We start from the raw sequence: 19,663 nt of genomic DNA, 5'->3' as shown, positions 1-19,663 counted from the left end.
ATTACTGACGTTTCCTCAAAAACCATTCAAGCAAGAAGAGAGTGAAGGGAAACACAGTGTTGAGAGAAAAAACCCACCAACCTTGAATTCTGTACCCTGCAAAATTATCCTTCAAAAGTGAAGGAGAGGGACTTCCCTGGCGGTCCAGTGGTTAGGACTCGGTGCTTTCAATGCTGAGGGCCCGGGTTCAATCCCTGGTCAGGAAACTAAGATCCCACAAGCTGCGGGGCATGGCCGAAAAGAAAAAAAAGAACTTTTACTTTTCTTATTCTTAATTGACAGATTAATGGATAACAGTTTGTTTCAAATAACAGCAACAATGTATTCAATTATATATGCTTTTGTATATGTCATATATGCCTATATATGCTTAGATATAAATGAAGTGAATCACAGCAATAATATAAGAGGAGGAGGGTATTAGGATTATTTTGTTACTGTATTTTGTTACTGTATTAGGATTATTTTGTTACTGTATTATTTTGTTACTGTACAGATAGTGTAAGGTACTCACACTATCTGTCAAGCGGTGAAGCGTTATTTGAAAGCAGACTTGGATTAGTTGTAAATGTATACTGCAAACTCCAGGGCAACCACTAAAAAAAGTGAGAAAAGTATAACTGATATGCTAGGAAAGAACAGAAAATGAAATCATCTAAAATGCTCAGTTAAAACCACAAATGACAGAAAAAGAGTGGAAGGCAAACATAAGACCAAAGAACAAAGGCAACAAATAGAAAACAGTAGTGAATATTAGATATTCATCCAGCTATATCAATAATAATTTTGAATGTCAATGGTCTAAATGCACCAATCAAAACACAGAGATTTTCAGAGTGCATCAAAAAAAAAAAAAAAAGAGCCAACTCTATGTTGTCTACCAGAAGCTCACTTTAATATAAAGACACATACAGATTAAAAGTAAATGGAGAAAAATATACCATGTTAACACTAATCAAAACAAAGCAGGAGTAGCTACATTAATTTCAGACGGAGTCGACTTCAGAATCAGCAAAGTTCTTGTGAATAAACAAGGGGGTTACATAACGTTAAGGGGTCAGTTCTCCTCTAAGACATAATTCTTTATGTGTATGTTCCCAACAACAGTGTCAACCTAAGTGAGGCAAGACCTGACAGAACTGCGGGGAGGAATGGGTGAATCCGTTATCACAGTTGGAGACTTCAACACTGCTCTATCAGACATGGACGGATCCAGTAGGTAGGAAATCAAGAAAATCAGAAAGCAAGCTACGGGCCACCACACACCCAGCACAAAACCATGACACAAAGCACCGACAGAAACAAACCACAACACAAAACACCTGCACATGGCTTACTTCTCCATAAGGCCATTCACCAAATTGAGAGCAGTGGTTACCTCTGAGGAGGAAGCTGACGCTGTGGGGATGGAGAGCAAAAGCGCTCTGGGGGCTTTTCTTATTGTATCTTGGAATCTTGCATAATGAGAACACACTCATATCTTACTTACATAATTAAAATTATTTTTAGAAAAGAGCACAGACATAAATAAGGGTAGGGGAGAGAGAATAGGTGAATTTGTGAAGAGGCAGGAAAGAAGCTAAAAATAGTTTTTCTGCAATATATACTGGCAGGGTTATATCCCCTCGCAGGCTTTTCCTGATCATTGATTAACACATCTCTCTTCAAGTGCCTCATTAATGTATTTTCTCCCCTACCACTCATATTTATGGTTTTAAATGAAAGCACCTATATGTTCACAGATGGTTACATACGCAGAATATTTTCTAAATTAGAAACGGAACACACTCAGTCTCATATTCAAGGGGAGACCTTATGTTAAAACTTTTTCCCTCTGTGGGATGATAAGGAATGAAAATATCTAGGAAACTAATGTGTAAAGGAAGAGGTTAAAGTTCAATGGGGTCTTAAGAAAAATGGGGGCTCATTTTAGGTTAAAATGAACTGATATAGAGGTTTGCCTGATGGATTGTAAAACATCTTCAGATACTTCACTGACCGAAACAAACATGTATTAAACACCTACTATACATCAGGGGCTATGCCAGTCCATATAAGATACATTCTAGGGACTTCCCTGGTGGCACAGTGCTTAAGGATCCTCCTGCCAATACAGGGGACACAGGTTCAATCCCTGGTCCGGGAAGATCCCACGTGTTGCAGAGCAACTAAGCCCGTGTGCCACAGCTACTGAGCCTGCGCTCTAGAGCCCGTAAGCCACAACTACTGAGCCCGCGTGCCACAACTACTGAAGTCCACGTGCCTAGAGCCAGTGTCCTGCAACAAGAGAAGCCACAGCAATAAGAAGCCCGCGCACTGCAACTAAGAGTAGCCCCTGCTCGCCGCAACTAGAGAAAGCCTGCGCGCAGCCACGAAGACCCAACGCAGCCAAAAATAAATAAATTTAAAAAAAAAAAGCATCCTAAACACCCCTTGACCTCAAGGAACTCTCAATATAAAGTAGTGATGGTGGCAGCAAATGCATATATAAATTACAGCTATACTAACAGTAGGGAAAAATGTTAAGACCTCACTATGGAAGTGTGGTCTGAGGACCCACAGCATCTGAATCTCCTGGGGCAACTGAGACCCACTGCTAAACCCTTGAATTTGCATTTTAACAAGATCCTCAGGTGGTGTGGATGCTTCTCAAGGTTTGAGAAGTGATGAACTGTGGGACTATAGAAGGACCCACTCTTGATCCCTTGGAAAGTGGTCAGAAGTCTCCAGACTCTTGGGAACATTCCAGGATGAGAGACCAACAGCCCCGTGATGATGGCAGTTAGAGCAAGAAGGATTCTGGAATGAGAAGTTTAGTCTGGAAGGATACTGGGAACTTTGGAAAGTGTGGGAGACAGGACAAAAAAGGCAGGCTGAGGCCAGAGGCAGAAGGGCCAGACTGAACTGCTGAGATTTCTGGAGGAAGCCACAGGAAATTTTAAGCAGTAAAGTGACAGGATAAGATTCCTCTGTTTGGCCATAACTCTGGTTGCAGTGAGGAGGACGAAATGCATAAGAGAGGTTGGAGCAGGCCCGACTTGCATCCTTACATGAGGACGATTCCGTTTTGAACAGAAAAGAAGTCTTTGAGGACTCAGAGATGGAGGGTGGCACTGAGTCCCGGCCGACAGGGAAACACAGGGCTCCAGCTGCAGCTGGATACAGGTGGGTTCTTTCTTCTCAAAGTGCCCAATACCCACCAGTCACATCAGCATCACCCGGGAATTGTTAGAAATGCAAATTCTTGGGTCTCACCTGAGATACATTGTCAGAAACTCTGGGGATGGGGCACACAAATCTGACTTGGAATAAGTTCTCGTTCACATTGCAAACCACTGTTCTAGCCTGCCAAAAATCTTGTAGTAGGTGGTAAGGCTTAGAATTGCCACAACTTTCTTTCTTAAAAAGAAAACAAACACAAACAGGAGAGTAACGAGAAATGAGTCTCTATGTCTAGAGGCCAGAATAAAAGCCACATATAACCTAGATTTTATATAGTGCCCAGGAAAAGCAAAAGACATATTGACCATCTTGTCCAAAAGCCTCACATTTGGAGAATTAAAATAGTTCTGGTAGAGGCCTGTTAAGTTCTAGGTAGCCTAAATTAAGTAAAACTTAATCATCACGGTTGTCAATTCTTTGCTGCCTTTATTCCCCAGAAAAACACCCTCAGAAAAGGCGCTGGGATTCCTTCTGGCCCTCTGAAAATTGTGTTTCTGATGCAACCGCCCATTAAAAAAAACGCAATCTCAAATTAAAAACCCCCAAAACGGAGCAGCGGGGCTGGCGCCACCATCCTGAGGCATCTCTGCCGTTTCCCTGCCACACTGCTGCGGACTGCAGTGCTCCTTTCCCGGGCTGTTCCCAAAGACAAATAAATCACTCCTTGTTTTTTCCAGACCTGAAATTAGCGGTGACTCAGAGCGCTCTGAATCGCCACAGTCGCCTCAGCAAAGAGGAAAAATGTGCAGATTTTTCCTCTCGCCCGAGGGCCAGACGTGCAGGTCTGGGCCAATCAGGCGAGGATGGCGGGAATCTCACCAAAGTAGGTAAAAAATGCGGGACGCGCGGCCCCCGCGACCGCCCGCGCCCCGGCTCCCGCTGGTCCTTTCTTCGTCCCTCCCTCCCTCCCTCCCTCCCCCCTCCTCCTCCCCCCTCCCTCCCTCCTCCCTCCCTCCCTCCCTCCCTCCTCCCTCCTCCCTCCTCCCTCCCTCCCTCCTCCGCCGCGGGCCCCGCCCCTCCCAGGCCCCGCCCCTCGCGGCGGTGCACACCTGGCCAGGTGGCTACTTCCATGTAAGGGCAACGGCGGCGCAGTGGGCGGGGCGCTACGTGGCCCCGCCCCGGTGAAGGGGCCACCGCCCCTCGCCCGCAGGTGCCAGCTGAAGCTCCGCCCCCTCGTCCGGAGCTGTTGGGGGAGGACCTCGCCCCCGCCCCACAGGCCAGAGCTGGTGAGGGGTACCCGGTGCCCCTTCTCCGGAAGGCGAGGAAGACCCCGCCCCCGCGGAGTCGGGGTTGGGGGGGGACTGCCGGGGCGGGGCGTTGCCAGGCCGGCCGGTTGCGTAGCAACGGTGGGCAGCGCGTGACGTGCGCCGCCGCGTCTGGGCCCGAGGCGCCCGCCAGTCCCTGGGAGGTTAGTGGGGCTGCTGTGAGGAGGTCGCTCCGCAGACTTGGTGCTCGCCGGCTCCCTCTCCGCGCTCTGCGGCCGCCGCGGCGAAGATGGTAAGCTGGGGGCCCGGGGCGCCGCGGGGTCGGGGCGGCGGCGGCGCGGGGGGACCCGGGCTTCGGCCGCCGCGGACCCGCTGGGCCCCGCGCCGGGGCGGCTCCCCGGCCGCTGCATTCTCGCCGTCGCCGCCGGCGCGGGGCCTCCCCCTGGCCTCGGTAGCCTAGCCGGGGTCGACCCCCCCGCCCCGGCGACGCCGCCCGGGGTCCGCCCGCGCTCCCGGGTGGGGCCTCTTTGGCGCACGTTTCGCCAAGGCCGGGAGCGGGCGGTCGGCGACTCGGGCGGTTTCGGCCCCTGAGGTCCGTGCGTCTTGAGGAGGGAACGAGGCCTTTACTGAGCCACTTGGGGGGCGGGATGGCCACCGAGCGTGACCCCCACGATTCCGAACCGGGCCTGCGGTCCTTTGCTGCCGCCCCCGGTGGTCCGCGTCCCGCAGCTCCTCGTCCTGCGCGTTCGGCCGGGCGGTGGCCTGTCCGGCCTCCATGTACGGTCACAGATTTTCTTTTACCTGCAAACAGGTTGGCTCTGCCAGTATTTAGCGGGCAGGGGGTGGGCATGATGCTGGGATGCTAACTAAAGCAAATGAAAAAGCTTTTTAAAGTCCATTAAGCTATCCGAGTCGCTAAAAAGTAAACAGATGTTCCGCATATTCTAGGTGTTGGACTGCTTCATTCACGTATTTTCCCCTCTAAACTGTCACTCTCGTTTGCTGTAGAACCGTGCTCTTAAGTGGACGATCAAGTAGGACATTTTGTCGTTTTCTGTAGTCTGCGCATTCTGTTACCATTTTTGGTCAATGATTTGCAGGCAAAGGCTTACCAGACTTTGCTGGAAATATTACACTGTTATTGCATCTGTCTGCCTGGAAACAGTTGGTACCAGTTTATCTTCCTACACAGTGTTTTCACTGAATGACAATTTGGGTTTTCTTAAGGTATTGCACCTTTCAGGGCTATGCAGACTGGCTCAGTGGTGGAAGAAAATTAGAGATTAACAGTAGTTTCTGGATGACTGAGGATATTTAGTACGAATTTGATGTTGTTCAGTTTTTGGTTCTTCTTTGGTTTGATTTTGTAAGCTACAAAGGAGATCGGCATCTTACAACTTTCTAACTTCTTTAAGATTGTACTACTTTATGCTAAAAGACTTAATCTTAGGGCTTTGAGTTTTCATAAATTTAAGACCATACACTCAGACGAAAGTGCTTTGAATCAGGCTGGAGCCGGCTTTAGTGCCTTCTGATTTGACATAACTTTATTTTCTGTTTGAAAATAGGACCAAACCTTTTTAGCTAAATGCTTAAACTTTAAAGCTTAACTTTCTTATTTCTATACATTCAAATAAAATGAAGAGTCTGTTTAAAATATTTATGGTTCGGAAGGAGGAGGAGAAATAAAAATTAATCAAGATGGGTGATTCCGAGTACGTTTCAGACTTCGGGAGGTCGGAAGAACTTATGAACTACTCTTGTTAGGATGCTTGCAAAGAAAGAGAGTTTAGAATACAGGTGACCATCTTTATTTTATTATTTTAATTGACACAGTTGACTTACAATGTTGTGTTCATTTCTACTGTCCCGCAGAGTGCTTCAGTCATACATATATATACACTCTTTTTAAAATATTGTTTTCCAGTATGGTTTATCATAGGATGTTGAATATAGTTTTCTGTGCTATACAGTAGGATCTATATGTAGAAGCTCACATCTGCTAACCCCAACCTCAGTCTGTCCCTCCCCAACCCCCTCCCCCTTGGCAACCACAAGTCTGTTCTCTTTGTCTGTGAGTCTGTGTCTGTTTCGTAGATCAGTTCATTTGTGCAGATGACCATTTTTAAAGCTTACTCTTGTATTTAGCCTTATGAGCACAGAGCTTCTCCCTTCATTCCAGCTATTAGAGAATATTATGAAGATGTATGTTTATTCCCTGATTTTAGCACTTTACCTCTGTATTTGAAACTGTTTAGATCTGTTGGTTGGATACTTGGTTCCAAGTTTCTAAGATTTTTTTTTTTTCAGATTAAATTTTAACTGTTGATGGATTTGTTCTACATTAACAAAATCACTTCCTGGTACTCACCAAGTCTTCTCGAAGCACTTGGGAATAAAGCAATTTGAAACCAACTCAGATCACCCTGAGCACTTTAAGATGAGATTTCATGTTTTTAAAGTCTCACTTTACAGTGCCAAAGAAAAAAAAAAAGCCTACCCTCCACAGGAACCACATCTACACTCTCCAAACAAAACTTTGGTGTGCGTGTGTACTGGGTGCGCCAGCTTCCTCATACAAAGATTATTTACCAGCCTACCATGAAATTCCTAGGGTTATCTGCTGAGTAGTTCTTCCTGTTGGGTATGGATTGAGACATCACAGGAGACTGGCCTAGCTCCTCTTGTAACCAGTGGCTTTCTGGGAAGTCAGAGTGTAGTCTTGTCCCTGAAACAGTAAAGGTCTGCATGATAATCTAACCCTTAACCTTACCCTAATCAGAACTCGGCTCTAACAAACTGAGCTGTTGGCTCAGACTGAATTACACCTGTATTCTTCCACTTGATGATTAGCAAAAACACTTTTACTTACAGCAATCTAGTGGAAGAGGTTGGGCATGTGTTCCTGTGCCCATTTAACATATTAGAAAACAGTCTGTAAAGGTTTTATTGACTTGTGGCCTTTTCTGACTCCACATCAGGTTTTAAAATAATTTAAAAATTAATTTTGAAACATTTTAATCAGGAAGGTACACAGAATAATAAGTTCCTTTGTACAAAAAAAGAAAAGGTTAACTTTTTGCCATATTTCAGGTTTTTATGTTACCTTTACAGGTAAATACGCATCTTTTTCCTCATCCCATTCCCTTCTCTCCCCAGAGGTAACCACTCCTGTGTCAAAGACGTAATGTACTGGCCGATTAAGGAGATGATTTTTGCAGGTTATTGCATTTGAGAGAACATTAATTGAAATGAGGAACATCTCAAAAACAAAAAAACAACAAAAAAGGACAGAGACCTGGGGCTGGTAAACTGAGGAGTCTTGAGGAAGCCTGGGGGACATGTCTTAATCTGGAAGTAAGCAAGAGCAGGATCCTTCTGTTGCCCTGAACACAAAATGATGGGAGTGAATTTCTTAATCTTCACTGCTTTTCAGGAGCTCAGGGCTCAGGTAAAAGTTCAGCATAGTCACCTGAAACTAACACATTTCATTGATGTTTCCATACTTTCAGTTGTACATGTATGCATCTGTAATAATATATGTTGCCTTGACGTATTTTAAGATTTTACATAAATGTTATCATGCTTCGTGTATCCTTTTGCAACTTTGAAAAAAAGAACTTGGTGAGGTTTAGTTCTAGTTTGCCTCCCATCAGCTGCTTTCACGAGCCTGTTTCTCTATTTTCACTACTTGGCATTATGAGACTTTGAAAACCAATCTGATAGGTGTGAAATGGTTTCTCATTCTTTTAATTTGCATTTCTCTGATTAGCAGTAGTTGAGTATCTTTTCATTCTTGTTGCAGCTTATGTTTTTACATGCATGAGCTTTCAGTGACCCTGACACTGTGTAAATACTCCTCACGTCTTCATATAAACTCATTTGTGGAGCCATAAAGTAAATCTAACCTTAAAAGAAAATCAGCGAGAATGTGCTTGTCAAAGCCAGACCTGCATAATGAAGACTAATATACCTTGCCTCTGGCACCTGCTTTTCTTTGCCTGCCTCTCAAGCTGCTAAGTAACAGAAGTTCAGTACTCTTAATTCTAGCCACCTGCCCTTGTGAGGCCCTGGTTGTGGTAGAATGCACAGTGATCCAGAGTAGAGTTCCATCTTTGCCACAGGACGTGGAGATTAACATCCTCTGTTCTATACTTACCCTTTTCTTTCTTTTTCCTCCGTTTTGGGGATTTTTAATTTGGGATTGCGTATTTTTTAATGGGCGGTTGCATCAGAAACACAATTTTCAGAGGGCCAGAAGGAATCCCAGTGCCTTTTCTGAGGGTGTTTTTCTGGGGAATAAAGGCAACAAAGAATTTACAACCGTGATGATTAAGTTTTACTTAATTTAGGCTACCTAGAACTTAACAGGCCTCTACCAGAACTATTTTAATTCTCCAAATGTGAGGCTTTTGGACAAGATGGTCAATATGTCTTTTGCTTTTCCTGGGCACTATATAAAATCTAGGTTATGTGTGGCTTCTAGCCAAAATGTTAAAAACAAACACATGGGATATACGGGGAAACTGTACTTTCTGCTCAATTTTGCTGTGAACCTACAATGTCTCTACAAAATAAAGGCTATTAAAAAAATAAAACAAATAACCATAATCGTTTTTTGTAAACAGAATTGTTTTAAATCAAAATGGTGTTTATTGTATACAGGAAGATTCTAAGCATTTGTGTTTTTGTTTATGTTAATGTAACTTATATTTTCTTTCAGTAATAATTAAGATACTTTGAGCCGAACACCACATTTGAAATTTGAAAAAAAAAATTGAAACTCTTTAAAAACTGTTGTTTTAACATGTACTTTTTTTTATCTACAGAGTAATGCTCTAGTCTGAATAACTAGGCCTGGTCTCTGTCGTAGTCTTTGCTATTTGCATACCTAAACCACAGAAAATAATAAACCATAAACATGATGCTTGTTATTTAAGCATCTTGAGCTACCTTTCCACATAGCCTAATACTCCTCTCTAGGTTTTCCATGAAAGACATACCCAAAGATTTATATGTAACACTCAGAAATATTTTAATCATTGGTGTTAGAAATGAGTTTTCACTTGGAGTTGTCCTGCTTCTAAAAGCTGTCTCCTGTTCATTTTGCTTGAAATTTTTACATTGGGAGAAGCATAGAAAAATAAACATCAGATTGGTTCATCTCAGTAATGCTTTGACAGACTTGTTACTTAATTCATGGAATCTTGGAATTCATGTACAAGGAATCTTCTGTACAAGGGCCCCCATAGAGTTGAGTACATAGTCTTGAGTGATCCTTAACTCTTGTAAGATTGTTTTCTAGTAGCTGACATTGTAATGCTTATGTGCTGTTTACCCTATTTCATGATTTGTTTGCTGTGTTAAAGAATCAATTTTTGGTAGATCTTTTAAAAGTAGCTCATTTCAGGAAAAATGCAGTCAGAATTCTTAAAATTCATATTTTAATCTGTAGTGTGAAATGGTGGAGATTTTGGCTTTATTTTTTTTGACATGACAAGGGACCGTCAAAGAACTCTTATTCTGTTGCAACAAGGCTTAGGATGAGCACTTGAAAGGTAGAAACTTCAGTGCGTACTGTAGCAGGAAACCTACATTTAAAACTAATTTATCTGTGTGTTTGTGCTTTTGGATCACATTAGAGGAAGACTGTTTACTACTTTCAACATTTTTGCATTACTTTATAGGTTGTTCCTCCTATTTCTACCCATATTTTTCTACCCGTAGAATTTTCTACCCATATTCCTGTCTTGGCTTGTTTTCAGAAGATGGGCAACTTGTAAATTTTTAAATTCTTTCACAAAGCACATTTTTGTTGGTGGTAGTTTTTTTTTTTTTTTTAAGTAATAGAGCTAAAACTAAAGCATGGGCAGATATAGGTAAAACTTCTCCAGCTGGCTCTGGAGCTATCTTTTAAGTCAGTTATGGAAACTCTGAAGCTCTGAGGAATTCTCAAATCATTGAGGCCTTGTTTTAAAAACGTTGTAAGTCATCTTTAGACCAATGTTGTCGAATAGAAATAAAATGTGAGTTACATATGTATTTTTAAATTTTCTAGTAGCCCCATTAAAAAGGTAAAAAGAAAAGATGAAATTTGTTTAACCCAATATATCTGAAATATTGTATCAACATTTAATCAATTAAAAAATGAGACATTTTACATTCTTCTCTCATACAGATTGTTTGAAATCCACTGTATATTTTATACTCAGCACAGCTCAATTCAGATGCTCAGTTTTCATTGGAAATATTTGGTATATATTTAGACATAAAATTTATAGTTGAAAAAGCAGAGTCATATACTTAAGTTGCTCCAAGCATACTTAGTTTTCCAGTAATGGAATTGATAATGAATTTAAAAATTTAAGTTAATTAAAGTGAAATAAAATTAAAAATGCAGTTCCTCGGCAGCACTGGCCATGTTTAATGGACTCTCTAAACCACATGTGGTTAGTGGCCACCTTAACGGACCAGCCTCAGACTTTGTGGATTGGCCTGTTTAATGTGTAAGGGGACGTTAGTGTGGGTACCAACACTTTTGTTAATTCTTGGCATGTCTGCATATGACTAACAGTGCTGAGGTAGCCTGTGAATCCCTTTTATGGAACTTATTAAGATGTTTTGTGGGACTAGACTGTTGAGCTCCATTGGCTAGGATTTGTATATTTCAGTACCACAACACCTCTCCAAGTAGGCCCACAACAGATGTTACCAAATGAACACGGATGAGTGAATGAGAGGGCATTCTTCATTATGATGGGGCCGGGTCCCATGGAGATGGATTACTTTAATTTTTATACTTTCTATTCCCACATACCTTTCTTTTAATACAATGGGAATTGAGTTTTAAGTACTGAACTAATTGAATAGTACCTCCCCTTTGTATATTGCGTTATAATTTAGTTCGAGTCTTAACAGTGAAAATCCTTTGAGATAGATAAGGCAGGTATTATTAGAGTAGCACCTTTCAACTAATTCTGACATGCAAAAACTGCTCAGTAATGCCAATTCTCTTTCTTTCTTAAAAATGAAACTGAATGGTATTTGATCCTCATTGAGGCATCCTGAACCATAGAAAAGCACTTGAAAGCTCAACAAATGAAAGAACAAGAAGTAATGCTATCTTAGATAACTTATAAGTATTTGCTGTGTGTCAGACATTGTGTTAACTTATCTCACTCAATCCTTCTAGCAACCCAGTGAGGTAGGTATTGTTATCATTACTGTTAAACTATACTGAGAAGTGGTTAAGAGCTTGAGCCCAGAGTCTGGCTGCCTAGGTTTTTTGAATCTTGGCTCTGCCACTTACTGACTGTATAACCTGAGACACATTACTGACTGTTCTGTGCCTCAATTTCATCATTCCTCCAAGTGGGAATGATAATAGTACTTAACCATCACAACATTTTGTCGATGCATATAAGTAAAGCAATGCCTGGCACATAGTAAAGTGCTTATCAGCACTGGCTAAAATAATAATATTAAACAACCTTAGATCCAAGTTTAACAGTCTCTTTTCTTTATATTCTGAGTACACCAGTGTTTACTTCAGTAATTGTAGATAAAATAAAAACGGTGAAGGAGTGCATAAAAACATGTTTCTAACTGTTTATTATTTCTTTAAACTAATTTTATTTTACTTGGAGTCATTATATATGATCATTTTTTTATGATCAACTTTTTAATTTGACTTTTGAGGTGATTTTGATCCTTGATGTAAAAATATCTTGTCTTCCACTCATATTTTTCTTGAAGTAATTAATGGAGAATGAAACACAGTTGTTCATTGCCCTCAAGGTTTAGAATAGCAATCATCTATTCAATAAATATTTGAGAAGTTATTATATGCCAAGAACTGACCCAGGTACTTGGCATCCAGTACAGAAAAACAAAGTCCATTCCTTGTAGAAGTTATATTCTAATGGAGGTGGGCAGGTGGGAGGGACAACCAAAAAATTACAAGATCATGTCAGGTAATGGCAACTGGTGTGAAAAAAATAGGGTGATCAATAGGGAGTACTAGAAAAGTTGGCTACCTTGGGGTAGATTCTTAGGGAAGTCCTCTTGGGGTGACATTTGAGCTTAAGACTTGCATGGCAAGAAGGAGCTAGCTAGCCATGTTAAGAGCATTTTAGGTAGAAGGAACTCTGTAAGTAGAAAGGCCTTGAGGAGAGAATGAGCTTGACATGCCAGGGACAAAAAAAGGTTTGTGTAGTTGGAATTCAGTGAAAAGCAGGGAGAAAAGTAGGAAATGGACTGTAGGCAGGAGCTAGAGCTGGGTGAGCCAAGGTGACTGCACCAGGAAGCTGTCGGGTGTCTGGTGGTAGGGAGGTGTTAGGGTGTTAAGTTGTGGAGTGAGATAGGATTTAGATGTACAAATGGGGACAAAACTGATTGACGGTTGCTATTATTCAATCAGTCAGTGGTAGCTTGGATTAGGATTGTTAGTACTGGGATAGTGAGAAGTGATTGGATATTGTATATTTGGGGGAAGAGCTGACCGGACTTACTGATCATTTGGGTGTGTGGCATAGGGGAAAGAAAGACATCAAAGATAATTCCGAAGATTTAGACCTGAGCCACTAGGTAGTTGGTGGTGTCATTGTGCTGGGGTACTATATAAAAGAAGCCAAAATAGTTTGGCAAAAATTGAGGTTCTTGGGGCTTCCCTAGTGGCGCAGTGGTTGAGAGTCCACCTGCCGATGCATGGGACACGGGTTCGTGCCCCGGTCCGGGAAGATCCCACATGCCGCAGAGCGGCTGGGCCCGTGAGCCATGGCTGCTGAGCCTGTGCGTCTGGAGCCTGTGCTCCGCAATGGGAGAGGCCACAACAGTGAGAGGCCCGCGTACCGCAAAAAAAAAAAAAAAAATTGAGGTTCTTGGAACTTTGAGGAACAACAAATTGATGCAGAAGTATTACAGATCTTTAAAATATCTTCACATCTGATTGTAATAATAATGTATGTTCGTTATATAACATTAAGGAAAATTGAGTTGTAATGACAGCCCTATCCAAAGTGCATTTGGTGCACTTTCTTTCAGGCCACTTTAAACATATGCTCATTCTTTCAATAAATAAGTGTTAGGTGCCTTCTGGGAATCAAGTACTGTTGTAGGTTCTAGAGATTCAACAGTGTACAAGACAAAGTCCCTTTTCCTATGGAATATACATTCTCATGGGGGAGACAGGTAAGAAATCAGTAAATAAATAAGATAATTGGAGATTGTAATAAGTACTATAATGGAAATAAGAGAGATAGTGAATATCTGGAGAGTGTCAATGTAGATTTTTCTCAAACAGTTGAGTTCATCTGTAACAGTTTTATGTCCTTTATTTCTCACATCTCAATGTGACAAGGGTGTCAAGATAATTTAATGGAGAAACGAATAGCGTCTTCAACAAATGATGCTGGGACAGGTGATGTCCACATGAATGAATTTGGATCCGTGCTTCACACTATATACAAAATTTAACTCAAAATGGGTCATAGACCTAAATATAAGAGCTAAAGCTATAAAACTCCTAGAAGAAAACATAGGCATAAATCTTTGTGAACTTGGATTAGGCAGTGTTTTTTGGACAATTTTCGTGGTATTTTTAGGCAGTGACACCAAAAGCACAGGTGCCAAGAGAAAAATAGGTAAATTGGACTTTATTAGAATTGAAAACTTTTTTGCATCAAAGAACACCATTGAGAAAGTGGAAAAGACAACCCAGAGAATGGGAGAAAATATTTGCAAATCATATGTCTGACAAGGAACTTGCAGAATATATGAAGAACTCTTACAACTCAACAATAAAAAGACAACTGGGGCTTCCCTGGTGGCGCAGTGGTTGAGAGTCTGCCTGCCGATGCGGGGGACGCGGGTTCGTGCCCCGGTCCGGGAAGATCCCACATGCCGCGGAGCGGCTGGGCCCGTGAGCCATGGCCGCTGAGCCTGCGCGTCCCGAGCCTGTGCTCCGCAACGGGAGAGGCCACAGCAGTGAGAGGCCCGCATACCGCAAAAAAAAAAAAAAAAAAAAAAAAAAAAAAAAGACAACTGAATTATATGGGCAAAGGCTTTGAATAGACATTTTTCTAAAGGAAGATACACAGATGGTCAATAAGCTCATGAAAATATGCTCAAAATCATTAGCCACTAGGAAATGCAGATCAAAACATAGTGAGATCCTATTTCATACCCACTAGGATGGCTGTAAAAAAACTAACATGTTGGCAAGGGCATGGGGAAGTTGGAACCCTCCCACATACGTTGCTGGTGGGAATGTAAAATGGTGCAGCCATTTTGGAAAATGGTTTGACATTTCCTTAAGAAGTTAAACTTAGGCGTTACCATATGACGCAGCAGTATCACTCCTAGTTATATACCAAGTGAAATGAAAACACATGTCCACATAAAAACTTGTACATGAATGTTCATAGTGTTATTCATAATAGCCTCAAAGTGGAAACAACCCAGATGTCCATCGACTGATGATTGGATAGATAAAATGTAGTATATCTGTACAATGGAGTATTATTTGTCAGTAAAATAAATGATGTACTGATACATGCTATGACATGGATGAACCTTAACACATGTAAAGTGAAAGAAGCCAGTCAGAAAAAGACTGCATGTTGTATGATTCCATTTATATAGCATATCCAGGATTGGCAGATACATAGAGACAGGACGTAAATTTGTGGTTGGCTAGGTTTGGGGTTGGTAAGAATGGGAAAGAGGAGTGATTGTTCATGAGTACTGGGTTTCTTTTTAAGGTGTTCAGAATGTTCTAAAACTAGACTGTGATGGATGCACAATGCGAATATACTAAAGCCCACTGAATTTACACTTTAAATGGGTCAATTTTATGGTGTGTTAAATATATCTGTAAAAACTATTTAAACTGTAATGGTATTATGCATATACAGTGATGGTATTAAATCATCTTCCTGTTAGATTTTAATCCGTATTGTAAGTAGTGCCCAGTCATCCTTGAGCATAAATCTTTGCCTTCATTGGCATTGTTTGTTCAAAATAGAGTCCTAGGTATGCAGTTACTGAGTCAAAAGTTTGGTGTTTGTGTGTATATATTTCTGATTTTTAAAATTTGCTCATCATAGAAAACTTGGAAAATAGAGGAAACTAGGGAGTAGATAAAGTCACTTATATTCCCACTGTTAGAGATGAAATTTCTTTTCCTCTATGTATTTTACTGTACATAAAACTTTATATCTAGCTTATTTTTTCACTTAAACCAAATCATAATTATTTCCCCCATGTCATTAAAAGCTTACCATAAACATAATTTTAACAGCTGTATCACAAGCTATCCTGTGGATATATTATGATTTTCTTAGTAATTCTTCTGTTTTTATTTGGACTGTCTCATTTTTAGTATTATGCAGATTATTTCCCCAGAATAAATTCCTTGAAGTAGGAATACTAGGTTAAAGGGTCAAAGAGTTTAGATTTTTTTAAGGCTCTTGGTGAAAATGGCCAAATTGCTTCCTGAAAGGTAACAGTGAGTAATATCGTTGCCTGTGGTGGAAGATAAATCTGGAAGGGTAGGTTGGTTCAGATAATAAAGGGCCTCTTATGCTGTGTTAATGAATTCGGACTTTTGTGGGTGCTTGGGAATTGGTGAAGATTTTTAATCTTGGGCGTGATAGAAGATTTGAAGAGTAGATGAGAAGGAATAGATTTGAAATACACATTTAAGGAGGAATTTGGTAGGGCTTAGAAACTGAGCGTGACCACGGAACAAAGGTAGATCAGTTAACCAACAGCATCAAGTCTGCTTCCTGTCTTCGGTTCACTGACATGCTAGCTCATCCTCCAGAGAAGCCAAGTTGTTAAGCTAAGACAACATCATTTACCATTAGCTTATGGTGTGTTCAGTATTATCTTTCTCAAAAGGGACTAGAGTGTTTTTTACATTGTTGCTCTTGAAGTAAAAACTAAAAGTAATGTATATTTTTTCCATTTAGGATAATTTACGTAAAGTAAAATTCACCATTTTTAGTGTAAGTTCTGCAGATTTTGGCCATATACAGTTGTGTAACTACCACCACAATCAAAATATAGAATAGTTCCTTCACTCCAAAAAAGTGCCCATATTAATACCTCCTCCAATCCCCAACAACCACTGATGTTCTTTTTTTAAAAAAACTTTAAATTTAATTTTATTTATTTTTTTATACAGCAGGTTCTTATTAGTCATCAATTTTATACACATCAGTGTATACATGTCAATCCCAATTGCCCAATTCAGCACACACACCCCACCCCCGCCGCTTTCCCCCCTTGGTGTCCATACATTTGTTCTCTACATCTGTGTCTCATTTTCTGCCCTGCAAACCAGTTCATCTGTACCATTTTTCTAGGTTCCACATATATGCGTTAATATACGATATTTGTTTTTCTCTTTCTGACTTACTTCACTCTGTATGACAGTCATCAGATGCACCCACGTCTCTACAAATGACCCAATTTCATTCCTTTTTATTGAGTAATATTCCATTGTGTATATGTACTACATCTTCTTTATCCATTCGTCTGTCGATGGGCATTTAGGTTGCTTCCATGACCTGGCTATTGTAAATAGTGCTGCAATGAACATTGGGGTGCATGTGTCTTTTTGAATTATGGTTTTCTCTGGGTATATGCCCAGTAGTGGGATTGCTGGGTCACATGGTAATTCTATTTTCAGTTTTTTAAGGAGCCTCCATACTGTTCTCCATAGTAGCTGTATCAATTTACATTCCCACCAACAGTGCAAGAGGGTTCCCTTTTCTCCACACCCTCTCTAGCATTTGTTGTTTGTAGATTTTCTGATGATGCCCATTCTAACTGGTGTGAGGTGATACCTCATTGTAGTTCTGATTTGCATTTCTCTAATAATTAGTGATGTTGAGCAGCTTTTCATGTGCTTCTTGGCCATCTGTATGGCTTCTTTGGAGAAATGTCTATTTAGGTCTTCTGCCCATTTTTGGATTGGGTTCTTTGTTTTTTTAATATTGAGCTGCATGAGCTGTTTATATATTTTGGAGATTAATCCTTTGTCCGTTGATTCGTTTGCAAATCTTTTCTCCCATTCTGAAGGTTGTCTTTTTGTCTTGAGTATGGTTTCCTTTGCTGTGCAAAAGCTTTGAAGTTTCATTAGGTCCCATTTGTTTATTTTTGTTTTTATTTCCATTACTCTAGGAGATGGTTCAAAAAAGATCTTGCTGTTATTTATGTCAAAGAGTGTTCTTCCTATGTTTTCCTCTAAGAGTTTTATAGTGTTCGGTCTTACATTTAGGTCTCGAATCCATTTTGAGTTTATTTTTGTGTATGGTGTTACGTACGGAGTGTTCTAATTTCATTCTTTTACATGTAGCTGTCCAGTTTTCCCAACACCACTTATTGAAGAGACTGTCTTTTCTCCATTGTGTATCCTTGCCTCCTTTGTCATAGATTAGTTGACCATAGGTGTGTGGGTTTATCTGTGGGCGTTCTATCTTGTTCCATTGATCTATGTTTCTGTTTTTGTGCCAGTACCATATTGTCTTGATTACTGTAGCTTTATAATATAGTCTGAAGTCGGGGAGTCTGATTCCTCCAGCTCCGTTTTTTTCCCTCAAGATTGCTTTGGCTATTTGGGGTCTTTTGTGTGTCCATACAAATTTTAAGGTTTTTTGTTCTAGTTCTGTAAAAAATGCCATTGGTAATTTGATAGGGATTGCATTTAATCTGTAGGTTGCTTTGGGTGTATAGTCATTTTCACAGTATTGATTCTTCCAGTCCAAGAACATGGTGTATCTCTCCATCTGTTGGTATCATCTTTAATTTCTTTCATCAGTGTCTTATAGTTTTCTGCATACAGGTCTTTAGTCTCCCTAGGTAGGTTTATTCCTAGGTATTTTATTCTTTTTGTTGCAATGGTGAATGGGATTGTTTCTTTAATTTCTCTTTCAGATTTTTCATCATTAGTGTATAGGAATGCAAGAGAGTTCTGTGCATTAATTTTGTATCCTGCAACTTTACCAAATTCATTGATTAGCTCTAGTAGTTTTCTGATGACATCTTTAGGATTCTGTATGTATAGTGTCATGTCATTTGCAGACAGTGACAGTTTTACTTCTTCTTTTCCAATTTGTATTCTTTTTATTTGTTATTCTTCTCTGATTGCTGTGGCTAGGACTTCCAAAACTATGTTGAATAATAGTGGTGAGAGTGGACATCCTTGTCTTGTTCCTGATCTTAGAGGAAATGCTTTCAGTTTTTCACCATTGAGAATGATGTTTGCTGTGGGTTTGTCATATATGGCCTTTATTATGTTGAGGTAGGTTCCCTCTATGCCCACTTTCTGGAGAGTTTTTATCATAAATGGGTGTTGAATATTGCCAAAAGCTTTTTCTGCCATCTATTGAGATGATCATATGGTTTTTATTCTTCAATTTGTTAATATGGTGTATCACATTGATTGATTTGTGTATATTGAAGAATCCTTGCATCCCTGGGATAAATCCCACTTGATCATGGTGTACGATCCTTTCAGTGTGTTGTTGGATTCGGTTTGCTAGTATTTTGTTGAGGATTTTTGCATCTATATTCATCAATGATATTGGTCTGTAATTTTCTTTTTTTGTAGTATCTTTGTCTGGTTTTGGTATCAGGGTGATGGTGGCCTCATAGAATGAGTTTGGGTGTGTTCCTTCCTCTGCAATTTTTTGGAAGAGTTTGAGAAGGATGGGTGTTATCTCTTCTCTAAATGTTTGATAGAATTCACCTGTGAAGCCATCTGGTCCTGGACGTTTGTTTGTTGGAAGATTGTTAATCACAGTTGCAATTTCATTACTTGTGATTGGTCTGTTCATATTTTCTATTTCTTCCTGGTTCAGTCTTGGAAGGTTATACCTTTCTAACAATTTGTCCATTTCTTCCAGGTTGTCCACTTTATTGGCATAGAGTTGCTTGTAGTAGTCTCTTAGGATGCTTTGTATTTCTGTGGTGTCTGTTGTAACTTCTCCTGTTTCATTTCTAATTTTATTGATTTCAGTCCTCTCCTCTTTTTCTTGATGAGTCTGGCTAATGGTTTATCAATTTTGTTTATCTTCTCAAAGAACCAGCTTTTCGTTTTATTGATTTTTGCTGTTGTTTTCTTTGTTTCTATTTCGTTTATTTCTGCTCTGATCTTTATGATTTCTTTCCTTCTGCTAACTTTGGGTTTTGTTTGTTCTTCTTTCTCTAATTGCTTTAGGTGTAAATTT

At 40.4% G+C, this 19,663-nt stretch overlaps 1 protein-coding gene across 3 annotated transcripts in view; it reads left to right on the top strand.

Moving 5' to 3' along the window:
- The first annotated feature begins 4,024 nt into the window (after positions 1 to 4,024).
- DSTN (destrin, actin depolymerizing factor) overlaps positions 4,025 to 19,663 on the top strand; it is a 38,034-nt gene continuing 22,395 nt past the window's right edge. The window contains exon 1 of one of the 3 annotated variants that reach the window (XM_060123229.1): positions 4,025 to 4,045. Coding sequence is in view for 2 of the 3 variants with exons in the window: in XM_060123228.1 (XP_059979211.1) it covers positions 4,717 to 4,719 (3 nt within the window). In the remaining variant the exon portion in view is untranslated. Of the gene's footprint in view, positions 4,046 to 4,403; positions 4,720 to 19,663 lie in introns of those variants that run through there. The other 2 variants (XM_060123228.1, XM_060123230.1) reach the window with 2 other exon arrangements.

This window comes from Lagenorhynchus albirostris, chromosome 15 (genome assembly GCF_949774975.1).
Source record: "Lagenorhynchus albirostris chromosome 15, mLagAlb1.1, whole genome shotgun sequence".
Lineage (NCBI taxonomy): Eukaryota > Metazoa > Chordata > Mammalia > Artiodactyla > Delphinidae > Lagenorhynchus > Lagenorhynchus albirostris.
The sequence above is the reverse complement of the archived record's forward strand: the minus strand, read 5'-3'. Positions and strand labels throughout refer to the sequence as shown.